At 44.8% G+C, this 25,690-nt stretch overlaps 1 protein-coding gene across 1 annotated transcript in view; it reads right to left on the bottom strand.

The window, feature by feature from the left end:
• LOC124796073 (chondroitin sulfate proteoglycan 4) overlaps window positions 1-25,690 on the bottom strand; it is a 543,527-nt gene that overhangs the window by 292,128 nt on the left and 225,709 nt on the right. Inside the window, exon 8 of the mRNA XM_047260159.1 lies at window positions 9,825-10,180. Within this exon, the coding sequence (XP_047116115.1) occupies window positions 9,825-10,180 (356 nt within the window). The remainder of the gene's footprint in view (window positions 1-9,824; window positions 10,181-25,690) is intronic.

Raw genomic sequence — 25,690 nt, 5'->3', positions numbered from 1 at the left:
AGGAGATAGAGAAGATCCAAAGAAGAGCGGCGCGTTTCGTCACAGGGTTATTTGGTAAGCGTGATGGCGTGACGGAGATGTTTAGCAAACTCAAGCGGCAGACTCTGCAAGAGAGGCGCTCTGCTTCGCGGTGTAGCTTGCTGTCCAGGTTTCGAGAGGGTGCGTTTCTGGATGAGGTATCGAATATATTGTCTCCCCCTACTTATACCTCCCGAGGAGATCACGAATGTAAAATTAGAGAGATTCGAGCGCGCACGGAGGCTTTCCGGCAGTCGTTCTTCCCGCGAACCATACGCGACTGGAACCGGAAAGGGAGGTAATGACAGTGGCACGGAAAGTGCACTCCGCCCCACACCGTTGGGCGGCTTGCGGAGTATAAATGTAGATGTAGATGTAGATGCCTCATATGCGGCCCCTCGGCAGAAGTGTGGCGTTTGGCGACGCAAATGGTCGCTTTCTTTCTTCGAATGGGACAACACAACATTGGAGCAGGGCTTGCATTCTTCCCAGAAGGGACGTAGTAACCACCTACTAAAACGAACACATTATCGTGGTTTCGGGGCCAGACGATCCTCTATTTCAAAAAATGGTTCACATGGCTTTGAGCACTATTGGACTTAACATCTGAGGTCATCAGTCCCTTAGAACTTAGAACTACTTAAACCTAACTAACCTAAGGATATCACACACATCCACGGCCGAGACAGGATTCGAACCTGTGACCGTAGCGGTCGCGCGGTTCCAGACTGAAGCGCCTAGAACCGCTCGGCCACAAAGGCCGGCGATGCTCTATTTGTTGAGACGGTCCAGAGAATATGATGGACTTTTGAAACTTTTTAGAGGAACGACGTCTGAAGATAGTGAGCAATTCGAAATACCGACAGTAGTTCTCTAACCTCTAATGTCCAGCGGTAAAGTTACCGCTGGATATATTTCGTAAACCACAACAAATACTGACGAACCGATTCCACAGACCGAACGTGAGGAGAGGGGCTAGTGTAATTGTTTAATACAAACCATACAAAAATGCACGGAAGTATGTTTTTTAACACAAACATACGTTTTTCTAAATGAAACCACGTTAGTTTTGTTAGCACATGTGAACATATAAACAAATACCTAATCAGTGCCGTTTGTTGCATTGTAAAATGTTAATTAAATCCGGAGATATTGTAACCTAAAGTTGACGCTTGAAACCTCCGACGTTCAGTTGCGTGTTGTAACAAACACGGGCCACGGTCGGCCAGCAGCATCTGCAGGGACATGTTTACGATGACGACCGTGTTTACGAGTGTGGCTGTAGTGCACTGTTGGGGTTTGGTCTAGCTGTCGCAGTGTCCGCATGTAGCGCTTGCTGCTATTGTTATTCTGCATTCGTCTCCGCACGCAGACCAACTGTAGTACACCGTGTTACCAGACGTCTGTGATAGTGTAGTGTTGTAGGAACTGTGGCCATAGTGTATTCGAACTCTGAAAAGGCGGAGATGATACTCATCTATGGTGAGTGTCGACGAAATGCAGCTGAAGCCTGCAGGGTGTACGCAGAACGGTACTCGGACAGAGAGCATCCAACGTGCCGCACATTGCAAAACATCTACCGCCAACTGTATGCAACAAGTATGGTCGTAGCACGCAAACGGGTCCGTAACAGGCCCGTCACAGGAAAAGCGGGTGCAGTTGGTGTGTTAGCTGCTGTTACCATGAAACCACACATGAGTACACGGGACATTGCGAGAGCCGGTGGACTGAGCCAAAGTAGTGTCATGGGCATACTGCATCGTCACCGCTTTCACCCGAATCATGTGTCGCTGCATCAGCAATTCCATGGTGATGACTTTAATCATCGAGTGCAATTCTGTCAATGGGCATTAACAGAGAATGCGTTGCAGTTCTACCTGTTTACCGATGAAGCGGGTTTCACAAACCACGGGGCAGTGAATATATGTAACATACATTACTGGTCCGTGGACAATCCTCGCTGGCTCAGACAGGTAGAGCGACAGCGACCGTGGACTGTGAATGTATGGTGCGGAATCATTGGCGACCACCTCGTTGCTCCTCACTTCATTGCAGGGGCCGAAACAGCTGCAACATACATCGCGTTTCTACAGAATGATCTGCCAACGTTGCTCGAAAATGTCCCACTGGAAACGCGTCGACGTATGTGGTATCAGCATGATGGTGCACCTGCACATTCCGCAATTAACACTAGGCTGACCCCTGACAGGATGTTCGTAAATTGGCCAGCCCGTTCTCCTGATTTTACACCTCTGGACTTCTTTCTGTGGGGTACGTTAAAGGAGAATGTGCCTACAACCCCAGAGGATATGAAACAACGTATTGTGGCAGCCTGCGGCGACATTACACCAGATGTACTGCGGCGTGTACTACATTCATTGCGCCAGAGATTGCAATTGTGTGCAGCAAATGATGGCCACCACATTGAACATCTGTTGGCCTGACATGTCGGGACACACTCTATTCCACTCCGTAATTGAAAACGGAAACCACGTGTGTACGTGTATCTCACCCCTCATGGTAACGTACATGTGCGTCAGTGAAAAAGACCAATAAAACGGTGTTAGCATGTGAACGTAATGTCCTGTTTCAGTCTCTTCTGTACCTAAGGTCCATCACCGTTCCCTTTTGATCCCTACGTTGTTCGGTGCTCTCCGATACACCCGATCGAACAGCCGGAGGAGTGGTACACAAGCGTCTACTTTAGGTTACAATATCTGCCGATGTAATTAACATTTTACACTGCAGCAAACGGCACTGATTACGTATTTGTTTATATGTTCAGATGTGCTAACAAAACTAACGGGGTTCCATTTAAAAAAACGTAGGTTTGTGTTAAAAAACATACTTCCGTGCATTTTTTATGGTTTGTAGTAACCTATTACACTAGCCCCTCTCCTCACGTTCGGTCTGTGGAATCGATTCGTCAGTATTTGATGTGGTTTACGAAATATATCCAGCGGTAATGTTAGGTGACTCACCCTATATATATATATATATATATATATATATATATATCCCTGGATAGTTGGTGCCAGTAGGAACCAAAATTACTAATGTTATGTAGGCCGACAGCCTACCATTTTTAAACTACGGAAACTTTGCGTCACTCGCTCCGATTTGCAGTGGGATTGCCCTGTTGCCGTTCGTCGGGTGACGGGCAGCGCTAAGGTTGTCGGTTCGCACATACAAATGCCCCTCTTCCCGTCACTGCTCCAACGTGATACGCAAACGTGTCGAATAGGTCTTGTAACCACCTCACGTCAGAGGCATTCACACGTACGCTTCGCTTCAGAGCACACACACGTCACCAGCGATTTAGTCATACAGTATTCGTTTCAAGCAGAACGAGGTATGGTTTTTGTTTATGGACTAGCCGAAGGTAATTCGCATGAATCTCGGCGGTTGTATGAGGAACGGTGGGAGGTTTTGAGGGATGACGGCCAGCATCCATTTAGTCTCCACCCTGTCCAAGATACAAATCCTGTGGCGGACTATGAACACAGGCTAGGTTTCTGCCGGTGGTTTCTGCTACATGTTGCACGAGATCCCGACTTCCCCGCCCCTGTGTTTTACCGACGAGTGCACCTTCCCTCGGGATGGCCTTTACAACACTCGAAACGTTCATTACTGGAGAAGGGGAAATCCTCATGTCATACACGTCAACGGATAACAGGAACGATTTTCGCTCAACATTTGGGCAGGCGTCCTGGGTGACCATCTGATTGGGCCGATCCGTCTACCTCCTCGACTTACCAGGGCATATTACCTTCACTTTTTGCAAGAAACTCCACCCCGCCTGCTGGAAGGTGTTTCCCTGGATATACGGCTACGCATGTGGTTGCAGCATGATGGGGCGCCCGCACGTGACAGTCGTTCTGTGCGCGGATATTTAAATGAACTCTTCGACGACAGGGTAATTGGCAGACGTGGTAGTAGGACATGGCCCCCTCGATTACCAGACCTCGCGCCACCAAACTTTTTCCTGTGGGGACTCTTCAAAGTTCTAATTCACTCATCGGGACGCGTATCACCTAGAAATGGAGAGGAACGGATGGATCGCATTCAACATGCCGCCAATCACATCAGGACAATGCCAGGAAACTTTGAAAGAGTTCGGCAAAACCCGTTCGACGTTACCAAGCTTGCGCAGCGTCATAGGGTAGCTAGTTCGAGCACCTCCTGTAAGTGAACAAAGTCCTAGCTACAAAGAAGGTCCTTTCCAGGGCCGACACAATTTGTAAAAGAATTTCTGTACGCGAACTAACAGCTGTTGACGGGAGGCAAGGCATTCAAAAAAATTGTGCTTTGTCGGCCTACACAACATCAGTAATTCTGGTTCCTACTGGCATCAGCTACCCATGCTTAAAATTTTGTGATACAATTTTTCTCCATGTACCGGTGTCATATATTTTGCTTTTTGAAGAGAAACTCAGAATGTTTTTTTTACAAACATATGCGAACCGTGAGTGACCCGGCAGACATTAGTACGGTAATCGAATTCTTGCCATACCCGTCCCAACATGGTATCGTCGGCTGTGGAAGTCGCTTTTCGTATTCTCTTTTCGTGTTTTTCCTTGTTGGTGGCTTCTTACGGTACTTGGTTCTAAACATCCATTGAATAGCTGTAGCACACTTGTTTTTGTTGACCTCGAACATACAGAAAGCTCGCTCCGTACCTGATCTCGTGATGTTGGCGACTAGCGCTGACTATCGCAAATTACCAAAGTACGCTGTGGCCAAACCGCTTTATCCCGACCTGTTTCTAATTCTCGATATAATCATACAAACTGTCAACAGATGCCAGTATGATTCGTGTTCCGCACCGTCTGGGCATCTAGCGAACGGGATGGTGTTTGCTGCATAGTCCCACATCCACAATCGCTGTGTACACAGTCATAGACGGTGCTGTTTGGCATAGAGAAGACTCCTAGCAGACTCTCTATGGTGGAGCGCCATAGGGAAAATGGAAGCAGGACAGTCGCAAACTGATGTGGCCGATGACCCACGTGAATCGTTCGGTTATTTTTCGGATGGGGCGACAGTTTCGAGACCAGAACTGCATCCGAGAAGACCAGGCCAGGGCGGACGACGTGTGACATCAGAAAGAGAGGACCGTTATTTGGAAGTGCACGCCTTAGTACATCACGGCAATTGACATCTGACGTGGCAGCATCCACTGGAGGTACTGTATACAGGCAAACGGTGTGTAGAAGATTTCAGCAGAGTGACTTTTATTGTCGGAGACCTGCTGTATGTGTACCGCTGATGCGTCTTCACAGAAGGGAACGTCTAGAGTGGAGCTGTCAACATTCCACTTGGCGGGTGGAATAGTGGGCCTGTGGTGTCACCGCCAGACACCACACTTGCTAGGTGGTAGCTTAAATCGGCCGCGGTCCATTTAGTACATGTCGGACCCGCGTGTCGCCACTGTGTGATCGCAGACCGAGCGCCACCACAAGGCAGGTCTCGAGATACGGAATAGCACTCGCCCCAGTTGTACGACGACTTTGCTAGCGACTACACTGACGAAGCCTTTCTCTCATTTGCCGAGAGACAGTTAGAATAGCCTTCAGCTAAGTCAATGGCTACGACCTAGCAAGGCGCCATTAACCATTTTAAGATAGAGTCTCACTTGTATCATCAAGGAATGCTGTATACGAATGATGGATTAAAAGTTAAGTATTATAGCAGCTACGTACTTTTCTTGCTACCATTCATTACGTATCCTGTTTCAGACCTCTCTCTAACCTACGTGAGATTAACGCGTGCCTTTCGGCTACTTTAGTGTGGCGTAGCTGTCTTGTTACGTCACAACAGGGCCAATGTTCGTTCAGAGACGAGTCTGCACTGTAGAGTGATTGTCGGCGGAGGGTATGTGGAACACAATTTCTGGACCCAAACACTGAGGAGGGAAATCGATATCGAGGAGGGCCCTAACTGTTTGAGCAGGGATCATTTTGAAAAGCTCTTCATGAAATTGCACGGTTGAATCGGCAAGGTGTAATTGCTGCCAGGTATTGTGACGAGATCTTGGCACCTCACGAGTGGTTGTTGCGAGGTGCTATCGGCCCAGACTTTGTGTTGACGGACGATAATGTTCGACCTCAAGAGCACCAGTGGTTGATGTTTCCTTGGAAAGGAAGAATTTGCACACATAGCGTGGCCTGCTCACCCTCCCGATTTGAATCCCATACAGAACGTCTGTGACGCACTAGGGACACAGGCCTTATCACGTCAGCATGACGTCATTCACAGCATGCCCCGCCGTTGTCAGGCCTGTATTGATGCCGGAGGTGGTCACACCCCATACTGAGCACAACAACCAATTGTCAGAATTTGAGTGTAAATCCATTAATAATTTTTAACATTTTTATGCAGCGACAGCAACGGATATTGTTTATATAAGAATATACAGCCTACAGTTGCAGGTTAACCTTGTCGTTTACCTAGGTTTCAACGTTAGTAATAACGTCTTCTAGAGAACATAAAATATTATTTAAATGTTTGCCTAAAACATGGCTTGTTTTAGGCAAACATTTAAATAATATTTTATGTTTTGAAGAAGACGTTATTACTAACGTTGAAACCAAGGTTAACGATAAAGTTAATCTGCAACTGTAGGCTGTATATACTTATATAAATCCGTTAAGTTGGAAAAAACGAAGAACATTTTTGTCAACCGCTACGCATGTTGCAGTCATTTACGTTCTGTATTATTTACATTTTTTTCTACTTTACTATCATCTGTTTGTACTGTTTTGTAGCAAAATGTCCGCCGCCGTGGCTGAGTGGACAGCGCGCCGGCTTATCAAACAGGGGAGCCCGGGTTCGCTTCCCGGCTACGTTGGAGATTTTCTCCGCCTAGGGACTGGCAGAAGGTGTCGTCTTCATCGTAATCATGTCATCCTCATCGGCGCGCAAGTCGCCGATGTGGCGTCACCTCAAAAGACTTGCACCAGGCGATCGGGTCTACTCGCCGGGAGGCCCTCGCCACAACACATTTCATTTGTAGCAAAATAAAGGCGACCATGGAAACCGTTTGTCGCTTTAAATTTGAACATCAATTATTATATATACGCTACTGGCCATTAAAATTGCTACACCAAGAAGAAATGCAGATGCTAAACGAATATTCATTGGACAAATACGTTATACTGCAACTAACATGTGATTACATTTTCACGCAATTTGGGTGCATAGATCCTGAGAAATCAGTACCCAGAACAACCACCTCTGGCCGTAATAACGGCCTTGATACGCCTGGGCATTGGGTCAAACAGAGCTTGGATGGCGTGTACAGGTACAGCTGCCCATGCAGCTTCAACACGATACCACAGTTCATCAAGAGTAGTGACTGGCGTATTGTGACTAGCCAGTTGCTCAGCCACCATTGACTAGACGTTTTCAATTGGTGAGAGATCTGAAAATGTGCTGGCCAGGACAGAAGTAGAGCATTTTCTGTATCCAGAAAAGGTCGTACAGGACCTGCAACATGCGGCGGTCGTGCATTATCCTGCTGAAATGTAGGGATCCGCAGGGATCAAATGAAGGGTAGAGTCACGGGTCGTAACACATCTGAAATGTAACGTCCACTGTTCAAAGTGCCTTCAATGCGAGCAAGAGGTGACCGAGACGTGAAGCCAATGGCACCCCATACCATCACGACGGGTGATACGCCAGTATGGCGATGACGAATATACGCTTCCAATGTGCGTTCACCGCGATGTCGCCAAACACGGATGCGACCATCATGATGCTGTAAACAGAACCTGGATTCATCCGAAAAAATGACGTTTTGCCATTCGTGCACCCAGGTTCGTCGTTGAGTACACCATCGCAGGCGCTCCTGACTGTAATGCAGCGTCAACGGTAACCGCAACCGTGGCCTCTGGGCTGATAGTCCATGCTGGTGCTAACGTCGTCGGACTGTTCGTGCAGATCGTTGTTGTCTTTTACCCATCTGTTGAATCAGGGATCGAGACGTGGCTGCACGATCCGTTACAGTCATGCGGATAAGATGCCTGTCATCTCGACTGCTAGTGATACGAGGCCGTTGGGATCCAGCACGGCATTGCGTATTACCCTCCTGAACCCACCGATTCCATATTCTGCTAACAGTCACTGGATATCGACGAACGCGAGCAGCAGTGTCGCGATACGATAAACCGCAATCTCGATAGGCTACAATCCGAGTCGGAAACTTGGTGGTAGGCATTTCTCCTCCTTACAGGAGGCATGACAGCAATCATGACAACAATGTTTCACCAGGCAACGCCTGTCAACTGCTGTTTGTGTATGAGAAATCGGTTGGAAACTTTCCTCATGTCAGCACGTTGTAGGTGTCGCCCCCGGCGCCAACCTTGCGTTAATGCTCTGAAAAGCTAATCATTTGCATATCACAGTATCTTCATCCTGCCGGTTAAATTTCGCTTCTGTAGCACGTCATCTTCGTGGCGTAGCAATTTTGCCAGTGGTATATATATATATATATATATATATATATAGTTTTTGTAAACCACATCAAATATTGACGAACCGATTCCACAGACCGAATGTGAGGAGAGGGGCTAGCGTAATTGGTTAATACAAACCATAAAAAAATGCACCGAAGTATGTTTTTTAACACAAACCTTCGTTTTTTAAAATGGAAACCCGTTAATTTTGTTAGCACATCTGAACAAATAAACAAATATGTAATCGGTGCCGTTCGTTGCATTGTAAAATGTTAATTAAAGCCGGAGATATTGTAACCTCAAGTTGACGCTTGAGTACCACTCCTCCGCTGTTCGATCGTGTGTATCGGAGAGCACTGCAACATACATCTCGTTTCTGCAGAATGATCTGCCAACGTTGCTCGAAAATGTCCCAATGGAAACGCGTCGACGTATGTGGTATCAGCATGATGGTGCACCTGCACATTCCGCAATTAACACTAGGCTGACCCTTGACAGGATGTTCGACGGGCGTTTCACAAGACAAGGAGGACGCATAAATTGGCCAGCGTGATGTGCCTACAACCCCAGGGGATATGAAACAACGTATTGTGGCAGTCTGCGGCGACATTACGCCAGATGTACTGCGGCGTGTACGACATTCATTACGCCAGAGATGGCAATTGTGTGCAGCAAATGATGGCCACCACATTGAACATCTATTGGCCTCACATGTCGGGACACACTCTATTCCACTCCGTAATTGAAAACGGTAACCACGTGTGTTAGCATGTGGACGTAATGTGCTGTTCCAGTCTCTTCTGTACCTAAGGTCCATCACCGTTCCCTTTGGATCCCTACGTAATTCGGTGCTCTCCGATACACACGATCGAACAGCAGAGGAGTGGTACTCAAGCGTCAACTTTAGGTTACAATATCTCCGGATGTAATTAACATTTTACAATGCAACAAACGGCACTGATTACATATTTGTTTGTATGTTCAGATGTGCTAACAAAACTAACATTTAAAAAAACGTAGGTTTGTGTTAAAAAACATACTTTCGTGCATTTTTTTTATGGTTTGTATTAACCAATTACACTAGCCCCTCTCCTCACGTTCGGTCTGTGGAATCGGTTTGTCAGTATTTGATGTGGTTTACGAAATATATCCAGCGGTAGCGGTCGGTGACTCACCCTGTATATGTGTGTGTGTGTGTGTGTGTGTGTGTGTGTGTGTGTGTGTGTGCGCCTACAGATGGCGACTTCGGTTCGAGGCAGCTGCATCACTTCTCTTCTACGGCATGTTTTGGCTATGAATTTGCACTTAGTCACCTGCTGGCGCTTTAGCTGGGGAGCAGCGGCGGCCTACCTGTGCGTGATGACGAGCCCGGTGTTGTTGATGAGCGTGAGCTGCAGCGGGTAGGCGGCGATGCGCAGCACGGCGGCGGCGCTGGTCTCGATGCCGTCGGACACCTGCAGCGCGAGCCGCGACTGCGCGCCGGCAGGGGCGCCGGGCGACGCCGACGCCGGCGGGTGGGCGTAGGCGACGAGCCCGGCGTCCAGGTCGCGCTGCGTGAACGAGTCGAGCGGCCGGCCCGGCTGCAGCGCGCGCTCCACGTGGCCGCCGGCCGCGTCGCGGCTCAGCACGGTGAACACCAGCTCCTCGGGCGGGCTGTCAGGGTCCTCGGCGCGCAGCAGCGACCGCGTCAGCACCTTGCGCGTCCCCTGCGGCACGCGAAGCCCTCCTCAGCCCTGCCGGCTAGCTCGAGGACGGAGACCAGCTGAGCTGGTAACACAGGCTGGCCGAAATGAAACTGACCCGCCAAAATGTTCGTGCACCTTGTAATGGAACTTGAATTACGTCACCATTGCGGCACCTCACCCGAACCTCTCGATACCAGTAATATTCAACTGTGTTTCTGTAAAGTAGTTGACATATTTCTGAGACAACATTCAGATTTGATTTCATTAATGTAGAAGTACTTTGATTCATCGATATTTTTATATTGCAAAGATATTATCCTTGTGCGTATTCTTTCTTTTGTCACTATGGTCTTTGACGTAATTGTAACTCTGATTTTGCCGCGAGGGATTAGCCGAGAGGTCTAAGGCGCTGCAGTCATGGACTGTACGGCTGGTCCTGGCGGAGGTTCGAGTCCTCCCTCGGGCATGGGTGTATGTGTTAGGATAATGTAGGTTAAGTAGTGTGTAAGCTTAGGGACTGATCACCTTAGCAGTTAAGTCCCATAAGATTTCACACACATTTCAATTTTCAACTCTGATTTTTGGGCGCGTAAGCGATTATTAGTTAGTTAGAGAGTCGGACCCTGAAAAAGTCAAGTCTTGGACCTCATGTTGGAAAGACGCATATTGTAGTCAGCTTATAAAATGTGAACTTTAACAGTGAGGAAGATGTTTTCAAGTATGTTTTGTATTGTGAAGTGATGTTTTGTGTGTTACGTGATATTGCAACAAAAGCAATAAAAAAAAGTGTAACTTCAATTCGGAGTGCTGATTAACATCACCGTGGTGCTAACTTTCAAAGGATTAATCTTCAAGAATGGTTTGTGAAACACATCTATAAAACTTATGATTATAGCAGAATAAACCTAGGCCTCTTTGCATCCGAGCTAGGAATCATCACCACCTAGATTTTCGACGATTGAGCCATGATTTTACGAGACTAGTGTGGGAAACACGAGAAGATGAGTGCCTAGTTTATTCACTATTACATGAAATGACTTTATTAACTGTGCTCTAATGACACCTTCCACATAATAACTTTGTTGTTGCCCGATAATGCAATATTTAGCAGCGTGAGCAACACCACAATCATTATTACATTTTGATCTTTGTTGTGGTTGGGTTGTTAGAACCTTAAGGTAGGCGACACAACTTACATCAACCGCACTTGGAGCAGTTGACGTAAACTGGGTTGCCTATTTTAAAGTGACTCAAATGTCCGTTTACTTTTGAAAATCCAAGACTTCACGGAACAATGTTGGTCGAGGTTGAAAAAGTTGACACAAGTGCTTGAAATAATTTGGGGTTTTATTGAATCCAAAAGTGCGCAAAATGACCAACAAATCGCCCTTCGTGTGACACAGAACCAGTAATTAACACGACAACTGATTTCTAACAGAGACAATTTTGTCTATTTACGTTAGAGGCTGAAGACCCGTAAAGTAATCTCCTTTATTTGCGTGGATTGCTAGTTTCGTCTATCAATCTAGCCATCTTCAGATTATAAAAATTCTTGATTTTTGTTGGTGCCATTACGGCATAGCCGGCCGGTGTGGCCGTGTGGTTCTAGGCGCTTCAGTCTGGAACTGCGTGACCGCTACGGTCGCAGGTTCGAATCCTGCCTCGGGCATGGATGTGTGTGATGTCCTTAGGTTAGTTAGGTTTAAGTAGTTCTAAGTTCTAGGGGACTGTTGACCACAGATGTTAAGTCCCATAGTGCTCAGAGCAATCTGAATCATTACGGCATATCAACACACATGAAGAACGTTTTATAATCTGAGATGGCTAGATCCCTAGCCGAAACTAGTATCCCATCCAAACAAAGACGATTTTTTGGGCTTTCTTCTCTTCATGGGTTTTTCAGTCCGTAACAAAAATAAAAAAAAATTACAACATACCGCGTATCTCCAGGTTGACAGTGTGTCACTACCAATAATGAAATCATACCGATCGAGGTTTGGGTACCTGGGAGGTCAAGCATGAGGGATGTGGCAGCCCAGTACTTTATCCTCACAAAACTGTATGCTCAAGAGGTCTTTTATATGTGTAGAATTATGGGGTGGAGCGCCATTCTGCATAGGGCCGTACCTTCCAGCAGGTGCCTGTCAGGATGATCTCTCCCTAACTACAGGTCATTTTACGCACAATTCTCAAAAATCCTTCAAATGGCTCTGAGCACTATGGGACTTAACATCTATGGTCATCAGTCCCCTAGAACTTAGAACTACTTAAACCTAACTAACCTAAGGACATCACACAACACCCAGTCATCAGCACAATTCTCACGCGACATTTCAGGAATGTGTTCCAGTTTTCATCTCTCTACCTACGTTATTCTATCACGAATTCACGATTTTTCAAAAGTTATCGTACTTTCGGGAGACCCTGTACTTTCTGGAACAGTTTCATTTTTCCCGTTCTTTCTTTTAAAATCCCCAAGCTGACCAACATTGTAAGACTTTATTCTCGACAGTAAACTTTCGTCAGTATTCACACTGCTGTAAATCTGAAGTAACAGCATGCGGTATCTGGGATTTCCTTTCCTTTTGACGTAGCTTTTACTTACTTTTCTTTTGTCATGTAGCACAGATGTACAAAATTTCTAAAATGACAATTTTTTTTTCTACATTCGAATGTGTTTACTACACACTACCTGAATATGCAGCATTTCTCAGGTATGTGTTTCTTCCAATTCTGTTACTCTATTTCCTCCTTCTCCGTATCTTTGGCAATCTTCTCTACCCTCCTCTCTGTCCTCCCCCTCTCCTCTCTCTCTGGCCACCTCGTCCATCCTCCACTATCTCCACCTGTTCCTCTCTATGTCCATCTCGTCTTCCAACCTCTCTCAGTCCATCTCCACCTCCTCCTCTTTTTGCCTATTTCCTCCTCTTTCCTTCCTCCTCTTACCTCTCTCTGTCCACCTCCTCAGTTTCCCTTTTCCTGGCCATTCCACCTCCCATCACTTTGTTCATCTTCTCCTCCCTCATATGTCTGTCCACGTTCTCCTTCCCCCCCCCCCCCCACTGTCTCTCCACATACTCCTTCCCCCTCCCCGCTCCACGTTGTCACTCCTGCCCCAAAATGAGTTCTACAATACTTCTTCCGCATACTAATATGTTTATCACATTTGGTTGAAATCGATCCAGGGGGTTTTGGAGGAGCTTACCTGCAGCTTTTCCAGAGTACTTACATTCACATTTACTTTGCATGACATACGTCACACATATCTGCACATATATTGCAGCTGAATCTCTAACGAATTGCACCTTGTAGTTTATTTTCGCGCGACGCAGTGTATATGATGTCATATCTCTTGAACTATGAGTCGTAAAATGATGTAATTTTGGAGTTACACTCAAGAATATATGTGTGTATTAGCTGTAAAGTGAGTCGTGAACACAGTTATAGTACAGAAGTAATAAATTAAATGTCACGCCTGATGCGGAAGTTTCACTGCATGAACAGTAGTAAGCAATAAACTTTTTTCCTCGCATCATTTTGAGAAGGTTTGCAGCAAGAAAAAGTTTCGCAACTGTTCTAAATAATATGTAAAGTTTGCTGCAAGTGACTAAGTGCACTCATTTTCAAGTTCCGGATGAATAAAGTTTGCGAGTTTGCCCGTCGTGAGCTACAAAATATTTTCACACCCATCTCCGACTTTTTGAAAGGTAAGTGATTCTCACCACCACAGAAAGTGCTTCCAGACAAGTTTGGTTGAAGTCGGTCCAGTCGTTACATACATACATACATTACATACATACATTTTGTAATAGATATGGATTTTACACTTGTGACCAATTTTAGCTGTTACACCATTTTCCATCTGTAGTTGACGCGCATGAGGACAAGTCACCAAGCTGTCCAGCCTATAGTGTATGCCAACCAAACATAAAAATCTACAAATCCGTACGTAGTTCTAATTTAAAGTTATCCACCGCGTTTTCCGTCAGCATGTGAAGGCTAATCTCAGGAATTACAGTAGGGATTTTTATACAGTGTTCAATAGGAGACACACTGATTCACAAGGAATGTTTATGAATCCTGTTTATACAATGCCGAAAAATAAAAGTGAAATACTCTCATGGGCAAGGTCATTTTATTTATAGGTAGTTCATCGTAGTATGAGTAAGTGATAACAGTTTCACACCGAATGAAAAACGCATATCACAGTTGTGCCGTGTGCGGCACTACTGTTTAGGTTGGTATTAGCACACATGAGTTGGCCACACTTGCTACTGATTGGTGCTCTTTCCTCTCTGGTGGCAGTAGTGTTTGATTAGCGTGAGTAGAACACGGAAAAGTTAGTCGATCACTAGTCGGAGCCACGAGAAGAAAAGTGGTTGTTTTCCTCGGTCGGGAAGAGCTATTCTGCAAGCCGTCATTGCGGCTTTTTTATTGGCCGGCCGAAGACACTCAGCGATCGCGAGCCTGTAATAGTATGGAGTCTGTACATGTTGCAGCCTGAACTTACGGCAGCGACTATATTGTGTCTAATGAAACACGGATAACTGCATATAAGCCTCTGACTGAAAGAGGTACTGTGTCTAGGTGTCGGCATATCGCCATTTTCTGGTTATCGTTTAGAGACCGTGCACCTACAAGGTGATTTAAGCTTTGTCTACGCATGTGACTACACATTCTGTTCTCTGATTCTGTACATCGCCAGAGTTCGCGTGATAGACAGTTATATGATTACTTTTACCGTCTACGAATTGGCGGATAATTTTCTAGAATCGTTCGATGGAATGAATACGAAGTGCAGAAAGCTAAGGCGAAATGGCTGCATGACAAATGTGAAGATGCGAGATGCCGGGGTGGAGAAAATTTGTTCCTATTTAGTTCAGACGAATTTAGCATGAGAACGAGACATGCACTCGACCCCTTCCGTATCTACCAGCTAATTAATTATGTGCACAACGGCAATGGAAGAAAATGATGGTGGCCCCTGCACACTCACAATAATTTAATAAAAATCGTAATCTAGACAGAAAAAAGAGAACTTTATCGTAATAAACAACAAGAAATGGGATTCTGCGTATATCTACGAAATGACATGCGGATTAAATATTACAATGAGATTCACTATAAATCATAACATAAATGCACATGAATATCGACACAAACAGTAGGTTAAAGGATAGGGTATACTGAAATATTATGAGAACAAGAGTTCGCTCGAGAACATGGGCTCCTCTTCTCTGTGATGCAATAGAATGACGATAGTGACTGGAGGTCCTGATGAATCAAGTATTAATCTTCCGACTGTATAACAGTATCGCAATTAATAGTGGGATCTCAAATGGGATCACATGGAGAAACAAGTAAGGTGGGCTTGTAGCAAAGCGAGCGCAAGTGGTGCTGAGGGATTCAGTATAAAACTGACAAGGACCTACAAAGCCGGAGCCGCAAAATACTGTACCAGTACTGAAATCTGCAGCACGTCGTCGGTAGGCAGCGTCCTGATGATGTAGGCACCCACTTCTTCCGTGCAGCAACTCTGTGTCAATCCCTGGCCGTGAAGGCTGTCCGAGAATTCTACGTTCTTCCGAAAAGGAGCGACCAAGTTGCAAGACCGTCCGACTCCGAGGAAGTCAGATTCCGAATCCCCATGCCCTCGCAACGCGTGAGCGAAGCCAACATTGCTCAACTCCCTACTCTCCTCGAAAACCGCGAATCAGCATTCAGCTCTGATTCCAAAAGTCCCACACACTGTCTCAAAGCATCAATCGCGCCAATAGCGACTATTCCCTCCAATTTCGAGCAGGGTCTTATGACGTCAACAAGCCCCAGTTTAACTTGACCAATCATGCCTCTGCTATTCAGCTGAGGGCACTGAACTTGCCGTTTGACCAGCTACGAAAACAACCAGCCTAGACCACCGGCCATTCGGCGCCAGACAGTCGCACCCAGCAGGGCACTGTCCACAAGTATTATCAGAATCAAGAGGACAATGCAGTCAGTCGGTGCCAGAATCTTTGTTCCGGACGCGCCGGAACGGTAATCACATAAAATGCGGCGACACTCAGACATCTCGCAGGTCGTTTCGCCCTGCATACAATAGGCGAAACTCGACCGACGTCAGTCGTTCCACCAGGCGCTTAACCCTATTGTGCGAACCCCTCAGAATTCAGGGAAGTGCAACCCCCAACCGGAAGTGCCGTGTGCCGCGTCCTCCGATGTTTGTCTCGCACAGGTCACGCAGGCAAGTAACCCAAAATGTTTAGGAATCAAGTGAAAAGAGTTTTTTGAGCTCTCAGTGCAAATATCCTCATTACAATAACCTTATTCGGTCTGTTACTACCGTGCAATGACATAGAACATTAATAAAATTGATGAAAATGAGAGGAGACATGCAAAAGAGGGCATGGAACCTCTCAAAGAAATCGAAAAAGAAACGACTGTCGGAAGGACTGACTCGGTATATAGGAAAGTCAAAATATCCTTCGGTGAAATTAAAATCAAGGGTGGTAACATTAAGAGCGCAACGGCAAATTCTCAGTTAAATGCAGAGGAGAGAGCTGATAGGTGGAAAGAGTACATTGAATATCTCTAAGAGGGGAGAGACTTGTCTGATGACTTGATAGAAGAAGAAACAGCAGTTGGTATAGAAGAGACAGCGGATCCAGTATTAGAAGTAGAATTTATGAGAGGCTTGGGGAACTTAAGATCAAATGAGGGAGAAATTATTGAAATCATTGGGGGAAGTGGCAACAAAACGACTATTCACGTTGGTGTTTAGAATGTATGCGCCTGTTGATATACCTCCGACTGATATATCATCTAACTTTGGGAAAAGTATCATCCACATAATTCCGAAGACTACAAGAGCTAACAACTGCGAGAATTATCATACTATCAGCTTAACAGCTCATGCATCCAAGTTGTTGACAAGAATAATACACAGAAGAATGGAAAAGAAAATTGAGAAGTGATATATGACGATCAGTTTGGCTTAAGCAAAGGTAAAGGCACCAGAGAGGCAATTCTGACATTGTGGTTAATAATGGAAGCGAGAGTAAAAAAAATCAGAGCACGTTCATAGGATTTGTCGATTTGGCGTTCGACTATGTAAGATGGTGCAAGATGTTCGAAATTCTGAGAGATATAGGGGTAAGTTATAGAGGGAGACGGGTAATATACAATATGTACAGGAGCCACGAGGAAATAGAAAGAGTGGACGACCAAGAGTGAAGTGCTCGGGTTAAAAAGGGTGTAAGACCAGGAGGTAGTCTTCCGCCCCTACTGTTCAATCTGTACAACGAAGAAGTAGTGATGTAAATATAGGAAGTGGAATTAAAATACAAGCTGAAAGGATATCAATGATACGACTCACTGATGACCTTGCTATCCTGAGTGTAAGTGAAGAAGAATTAAATTATCTGCTGAATGGAATGGGCAGTTTAACGAGTACAGAATATGGATTGAGAGTAAATCGAGGAAAATCGAAACTAATGAGAAACAGCTGAAATGAGAACAGCGAGAAACTTAACATCAGGATTCATGGTCACGAAGTAGATGAAGTTAAGGAAATCTGCTACAAGGCAGCAAAATAAGCAATGACGGAAGGAGCAAGGAGGACGTCAAAGGCAGACTAGCACTGACGAAAAGAGCATTCCTGACCAAGAGAAGTTCAAGTTGTTCAAATGACCCTAAGCACTATGGGACTTAACATCTGAGTTCATCAGTCCCCTATACTTAGAACTACCTAAACCTAACTAACCTAAGGATATCACAGACATCCATGCCACAGGCAGGATTCGAACCTGCGACATAGCAGCCACGTGGTTCCGGACTGAAGCGTCCACTGACCACAGTGGACGGCGCCAAGAGAAGTCTGTTAGTGTCAAACACTGATATTGGTTTGAGAAAGAAATTTCTGAGAATATACGTTTGGAGCAGAGCATTGTGTGGATTTTGGGAAAACTGGAACAGAAGAGAATCGAAACATTTAAGATGTGGTGCTACAGAAGAATGTTGAAAATTAGGTGGACTGTTAAGGTACGGAATGCGTTCTGCGCAGAATCGGAGAGGAAAGAAATATTAGCAAAACACTGATAAGGAGAATGGACAGGATGATACGACATATGTTAAGACATGAGGGAATGACTTCCATGGTACTAGAGGGAGCTGTAGAGGGCAAAAACTGTAAAAGAAGACAGAGAATTGGAATATATTCAGTAATTAGTAGCGACAGCGTTTTTATGTTTCTGTGTGAACTAATGTAGGGATTTTGATACGGTTTTCAGTAATAGTCTAACTAACCAGGAAACTTTGTGGATATAGTATACATATTACCATTACTCCAGATAAGTCGTTGAACAGTAGAAAGTGCTGACCGTGGCAAGCCGATGCAGATCGCTAGTAAAACTGACAAGTAGTCATGCATACAGTCTTTGTATTTACAGTATGACTTTTCGCTCTGCGCCGATTTGAATCTTTCTGGCATATTCGAACTGTGCGTCGGATCCGGACTAACATTAGAAGTCGGTCGATAGTAGTCTACCGACTGAAATATCCAACGACGATAGGCAGTGGTGAAGCTGTGAGAGCGTGTCGTGAGCTATGCTTGAATAGATCATGCGGAAACGCACTTGTCCGCGAAAGCCAAAAATATCGAACTCAGGTCCCAGTCCGGCACACAGTTTTCACCTGCCAGAAAGTTTCTCTCTGTTGGTACGAACGGCAGGAACACTTCAATTTGTACTCAGTTGCCGGTGTTATCTGTTCGGCGAATGCCGGAGCTGTTTTATTACTGTCTACTCACAATAATCAGTTTATCGGTTCAGATACTACTTTAACGTATTCTTTTTACCAACTGCTAGCACGGCTATAAATTTCTGCCTGCCATTTTATAGTGGCAGGTAAAGTTACTGGATTGTGCTTAAGTACAGAAACTATCGTTAGAAAATGGCATAATAGGCGAAATCGTCAAATAGTGTAAAATTAATAGTAATTACAGATGAAGGCGAAACTTTCACTTCAGACAATATTTACTGGCTACATCTGTTGACTGCATTCCTGGCTACTGTGAGCACCAGAGCAGGTTTCCAGCATCAAGGAGAAGGAGGGTTCATATTGGAGATGATGGAACGGTCTTCCTGTTATCCTTCTAAATGGGTTGTGATCTGGGCCTACAATGATGGCTTCAGTGTGAGTGATCTTTCGACAAAGGCCGCTATTTTCCTGCACAGCTTTTAAACGAATTTTTGAAGAGTAACAGCAGAAAGCAGTAGCTTACGGGAGGGGGGGGGGGGGGGGGTTGGGGGGAGGGGTGCTCTTAGAAGGAACAAGTAATGGCTAACAAAGAAGCCAGATTTATGGATATCTGCTTCTGAGTTGTGAATACGTATGCTGTTGGCATGCCATTTCTGTACAAAGTGTAAGCTTACAACCCACTCTAGAGGAAAAGAAGGAAAATCTGTAATAGCAGCTCCAAATACATAAAACAGCAATAGCATGGACAGCGTATGAAAAATAATTTGTTATATATTAATAATGAAGTAAACAAATTTAGCTATAAATTTCAGTTTGGAGATTATAATGTATGTATCATGTTTCCAGATATCTGATTTATTTAACGTACGAAGTAAAAATGTTTCAGGCAGAAATGATCCCATCATCACGTTCTTGTAAGTATTACGCCATAAGGCACAGCGAAAAGTACGCCTGATGGCATAATATTTTTATTCACTTGATAACAGGATCATCTTTTCCAGAAATAAATTATGTTTTTAAATTAAATAAATCACACATTAGGGTAACTGGTGCGTCATAATCTCCGCACTGATACCATGGTACACTTGCGTTATGCCTTCGTGACATATAACGTAAATAATTCAGTTGGCAAGAGTAACGCAAGAAGACCACTTGGAAGATGGATCGAAATATTTAACCTTGAAATGCGTAAATAGAGTAACAAGGACAAGGAGAAAATAACTGATTTAAGAAGTTAACAAGAAAAAACGATGGAGAGCTAGAGTTGTATGCTAACAGAATATGAACAATAAATTATCGAGACTAACAACAGGGAATGTTTCTCAAACGAATGAACATAGTGTGCCCCAAAATAATGTATATTTGAAAGAAAATATCTCTTTAATGAATGGAGACAGACATACAATTTTATGGCTAATAATTTAGAAACCGGTGAAAAACGTAACACTACTTTCTCTTTTTTCAGGATTGTCAACAAGCATGGCATTATCGTTTGAACAACGGAAATTGGTGATAAAATGTTACTGGAAAACAGAGCATGTGAGTGCGGTATGCCGATGTTGGAGAGTTGAATTTGGAACACCACCACGGCCAAGAGTAACAATTACAAGAATCAGAGATAAGTCTGAAGTCGAAGGGACGGTGCACGATTTGAAGAAGGGACATAGCGAACGAAAGATAAATTCAACAGACAATGAGAGTGTTGATGCAATAATCCAGCCATATACACGATCCCCGAAGAAATCTGTGAGGCAATGCTCTCTTGAAATTGGGATATCAGAAGCAGTGTTCACAGAATTTTCCGGTCTCACAACTTCAAGCCTTACATTTCGAGACTTCTCCATGCATGATTCTGCAGGCGAAGGCGAAGTGAATTTTGTGAGTGGTTCATTAACAGACGAGAAGAAGAGCAGCGATTCCAAGAACGAATTCTTGGTCAGATGAAGCGACGTTTAAACTAGATGGAACAACTAACCGCCATAATTACGTATACTGGACCAGGGAGAATACATGCAACCGAGCAAAGGCATTTTAATATCAGGTATAACAGCCTGGTGTGGTCTGTCTTCTAAAGGGTTAATCGGGCCGTAATTCTTTGACAACACTGATACGGGCGACTTGTACTTGGAAATGTTGGAAATGATAACTCCTGGTCGTAGCATTCTGTTTGGAAATGAAGATTATTACTTCCAACAGGATGGGGCGCCACCTCAATTTCACCTGAATGTGAGGGCATTCCTCAATCGTACATTCCTGCCAGATGGATTGGACGAAGTGGGAGTGTGGAGTAACCCGCTCGATCTCCACGTTCTCTAGACTTCTTTCTGTGGGGTACTCTCAACAACACAGTTTACTCTGCGAGACCATACACGCTGGATGATCTCAGAGAGTAAATCGAGCAAGCTGGTGATGCTATTCCGTTGGAAACAATAAAGTTGGCATGTCGCTCAGTTGTAAGCTGTTGTCGACGGTGTATTGCGATGGACTGACACCTCTTTGAGCATTTACCACCTTAAGTCGATCCATGAGGCACCTAACACCACTAAATTTATATTTTTAACCTCTTTCATTAAAGAGATGTTCATTTTCAAAGAGTGTTTACACTATTTTGGGACACCCTGTACATCGAAATAAATATAATGACAAGAACGCCACACTATTAATACCTTTCATGTATTGAACAGATGAAGTAACAATACCCATCTGTGAGATCATCGGAAAAGAGCAATGTACCGCTGTAAATTTCTAATGGTTTTTACTGAAAAGTACTGCAAAATAAAATAGAAAATGTGTTATGTATGGAAGTCAAGACTGCTGACACAGCGGATTTAAATTGCTGAGCCACTTAAGAACATAGTACCTCACCTTGGAATGGTTTTAAAAGTGTACACAGTTCCAAAGATGAAAAACGTGGAAATATTAACCTTACAGCACAAACTCATTGGGTACGATACTTCCGTTTTTCTATACAACCTGTACGTATTGGACATTCCACGAGAAACAACGGCCTACTAAGAAATTGCTCAATCCGTGAACGATACTGCGTACTAAATATTTTGTACTTTGCAGCTTTTCAATAAAACTTTTCGAGCTACAGGAAAATATACTCATGTTCAGAAAAAATAGGCCACTGTGAACGAGTAGAAATAGGACGTTCACATTCACAGGACATGTACATTAATATGTTCTGCAGAAATGATTAGCGTTTCAGTCACCTTGGTTCAGCATGCGTCATGTTGCCTAGTAGGCACAGGGTCCGCCATGGGCCTTGATAGCTTGATCCATGCGCTATGGCATCGGCGCTGTATGGCGTGAATGGCGTCCTGTGGTATAGTTACCCATGCTGCAATCAGCTGGTTCCAAAGTTCATCTATGGTGGTTGGCGTTTGGTCATAGCGCTGCACCTGTCGTTTGACCATATCCTACCCATTTTCGGTTAGTATTACGAGTGGGGATCTGGCGGGCCAGGACCAGGCCAAAAGCCTGACATCCTATGACACGTGTTCGTGCAGCAACATGTGGACGCGCATTGTCCTGCTGGAAAATGACCTCTGGAGCGTCGTGCAGAAAGGTATGGCTATGGGCCGCAGGGTATCATTCACGTAGGTCACACTGGCCACAGTGCCCTGGACACTCACCAGCTGTGATTGTAGCCAGTAGCACCCCACACCATAAGGCCTTAAGTGCGTGCTGTGTGTCACTGTGATGCCACTCCCCCTGTCTGGGCGAACCAAAACGCGGCCACCAGTTTCAAACAAACGGAACCTAGATTCGTCCGAAAACACTGTCTGACGCCATTCCTGTTCCCAGTGACAACATTCCATACACCATTGCCGTTTAACAAGTTTCTGCATATTTTTCAAAGGTAGACGGAGAAGTGGACGACCTATACATAACCCATGCCGTAAAGAACGACGATGTACTGTCACTTCTGATAGTATACGATGCGGAAGAGCTGTCGATCTTCTCGGGGGGAGGGGGGATATGGGTGATGCGACCTGGTATCCGCATCCCATTCACTCATGGAAATAATGAGTCATTAAAAATCACTGATTTTGTGGTACAGTTCGCGCATACGCCTGCAAGGCAACAAGAGCCACAAGCAAACTTCACTGGTAGGTGGTGTTGCGGCGCGGTATCGATGCTGACCTTGAACCCGCGGGTGAACATGGTTGAAATGCTAATCATTTCTGCAGAAAATACTAATGTTCGTGTCCTATGAGTATGAATGTCCCATTCCTAATCGTTTAAGGTTTCTGTTTTTTCTGAACATGAGTGTACACAAACGCACTCGGGGCCTAAAAACAAGAACTGGAGAATAAAGCCCATCCAGTCACATATGAAGCAACACATTAGATCAAACTACGTCATGAAACCCTCATATCACATAAACAATATCTAAGGTCCCCGAAAATGACGAGTATCAGCTAATTACATAAATTGCGTCAGCAAAGAGTTGACCAACCGGCGGCAATATAAAACTAGAAAACTGTCTGAGCCATGGCCAGCTCGCAATGATGCCTTGTTCTTTGGTATTTGTCACAATCGAGTGGCGTCTTATTTCTCCCTGAGTTACTGCCATAACTAGTCGCTGACTTGCCTCCTTAGTGGCAGCAGCAGCGCTTATCGATACTAGTACTGCGGTACCATCTTTGGTGTGACCGCTATATTTGCATGTGTGCTGTGTGTGGCAGTCGGTTGGTTGGGACAGAGCAGCGAGGAAACCTCCGCGGCGTGACGTCAAGCCGGGGCCGCTGGCGGCATGCACGCGCGGTACAATTTGTGAGCAGCTAGCTGCGAGAGCTACAAAGCTCGTCGCCCACCGATCCTGGACACTGAAGTTAATTGATAAGTTAACCTGTTAACAAACCTCAACTGCTGTGACATCTCTATATTCGTTGTTTTCTGGGCTGTTCCTGCAAGCAGCGATGTATGGTGTGTTGGAGTCGGCGAAATTTTGCAGCCGTCTTCCTGTATGGTGTTTAAGTATTGAATTGGTTGATACTTATTAGTGAAGTGCACCAGCGGTATCTTCTGCCTGGTGGCCATTAACATTCCAGTTACCTGCCCTGGTCATTAGTGAAGTTTTCCAGCAGTGTGTTTTTCCTCGCCATGTTGCTGCTGTCCAGCACGGACTTTATTTCGACAACCTTTGGTCTTTTTCAGATTTTCGAGTGGTTATTGTATCTTGACTGTATTTAGACGCCAGTTTTCAAGACGTAATGCTGCTGGTATCTTCGTCGTCGCTGATTTTTCTATTGTCGTGCTGATGGTCGGGTGGAAGGGAATTGATTAGGTTGTTGGTCGGTCCTTCAGCCGTCCCTGGGTTTGGTTGCCATCCGGTTATTTAGTATTACGCTTGGCTGCCTGTTTCACCTAAACTTATTTTAGAGTTTCCAACTCAGACCGACCCTTGGGGCACTTCTGAGCACCACTGTTCTGTTGTTTTAGACTGTGATTTTCTTTTAATCTCAAGTACTGAGCAAGGCCTTCAGCCGTCTATTAATTTAGTTTTAATGTTAAGATAAGGCCTGCAGCCGTCTTAAATTAAAACTTCGAAGATTCTTGCTTAAACTAATTTTTTTTTCAACCCTGAACTACAGTCGTGCAGTCCCTGGGACTGCGCTACTTTTCACACCACTGTTTCTAGGAACGCTATTGATCTTGAAGAGCTAGGCGGCCCAGTAGCTTCCTTATTCTCAGTCTACTGCTTGTTGCCACGCCAGTGACTGCTGAAATTGCTGTGTGTGCTTTTGTTTCGTTGAAACGACGTCCACGGGTCCGCACAACTGTGTTAGTGTAAGTCAGTGACTGACTGAAAATTTTTATTTTTTGGTTTTGGTTGTTTTGTTCTTTGCATCTGTCGGTGACAATGACATTGGAAATACGTCAGGTGAACCTGGTCCTTCGTTTGTGAGAACAGACGATCCGAATTTTGAAGAAAAACTTTCAAAAATTATTGATGAAGCAGGGAGCGACATACCCGATTTTGACTTTTCTGATGTGGAGGATAGCGATTTTATTCATAAAGATCATGATTCGGAATCCAGTGTGTCTGGCGAGAGTGAAAGTGACGAGGAAAGGTCTGAAGGAGAATCATATAACGATGAAGATGAGGGACGTGCTAGGAAGTACTTCTATGGCAGAAACAGGTTCATGTGGTCGGCAGTAGAACCAAACAGGCATGTCAGAATACCAGCTCATAATATATTGAAGATACCAGCACTTCGACACGAAGTCAGAGGACAATCACAGATCGATCCACTGACTGCTTCGAGCTATATTTTCAGTGATGATATGCTGAACGAAATACTCACATGGACAAATGAGAAACTTGAAAAAATTCGTGTAAAATACACGAATACTGAGAGAACAGAAGTCAGACCTTGTACTATGTCTGAAACGAAGAGTTTCATCAGCCTTCTTATATACACTGCAGTATTCAAATCGAATAACGAAGACATACGTTCTCTCTTTTGTACTGATGGGACTGGCCGTGGTATTTTCCGTATCAGTATGTCGTCAACAAGATTTGCTGTAATTTTCAACTGCCTGAGATTTGACAACCCTAATGACAGGGAGTTACGTAGGGTTTCTGATCCAGCAGCTGCTATAACAAACATTCTACATAAATTCAACGAAAATTCGCAGCGATCCTATATTATTTGGACTAATGTTACAGTTGATGAAATGCTAATCAGTTTCAGAGGACGCCGTAAATTCAAAATGTATATTCCATGTAAACCGGCGAAGTACGGCCTGAAGCTTCAATGCCTC

This window comes from Schistocerca piceifrons, chromosome 4 (genome assembly GCF_021461385.2).
Source record: "Schistocerca piceifrons isolate TAMUIC-IGC-003096 chromosome 4, iqSchPice1.1, whole genome shotgun sequence".
Classification (NCBI taxonomy): domain Eukaryota; kingdom Metazoa; phylum Arthropoda; class Insecta; order Orthoptera; family Acrididae; genus Schistocerca; species Schistocerca piceifrons.
Note: the sequence above shows the minus strand (reverse complement) of the source record. Positions and strands in the feature narration are given on the sequence as shown.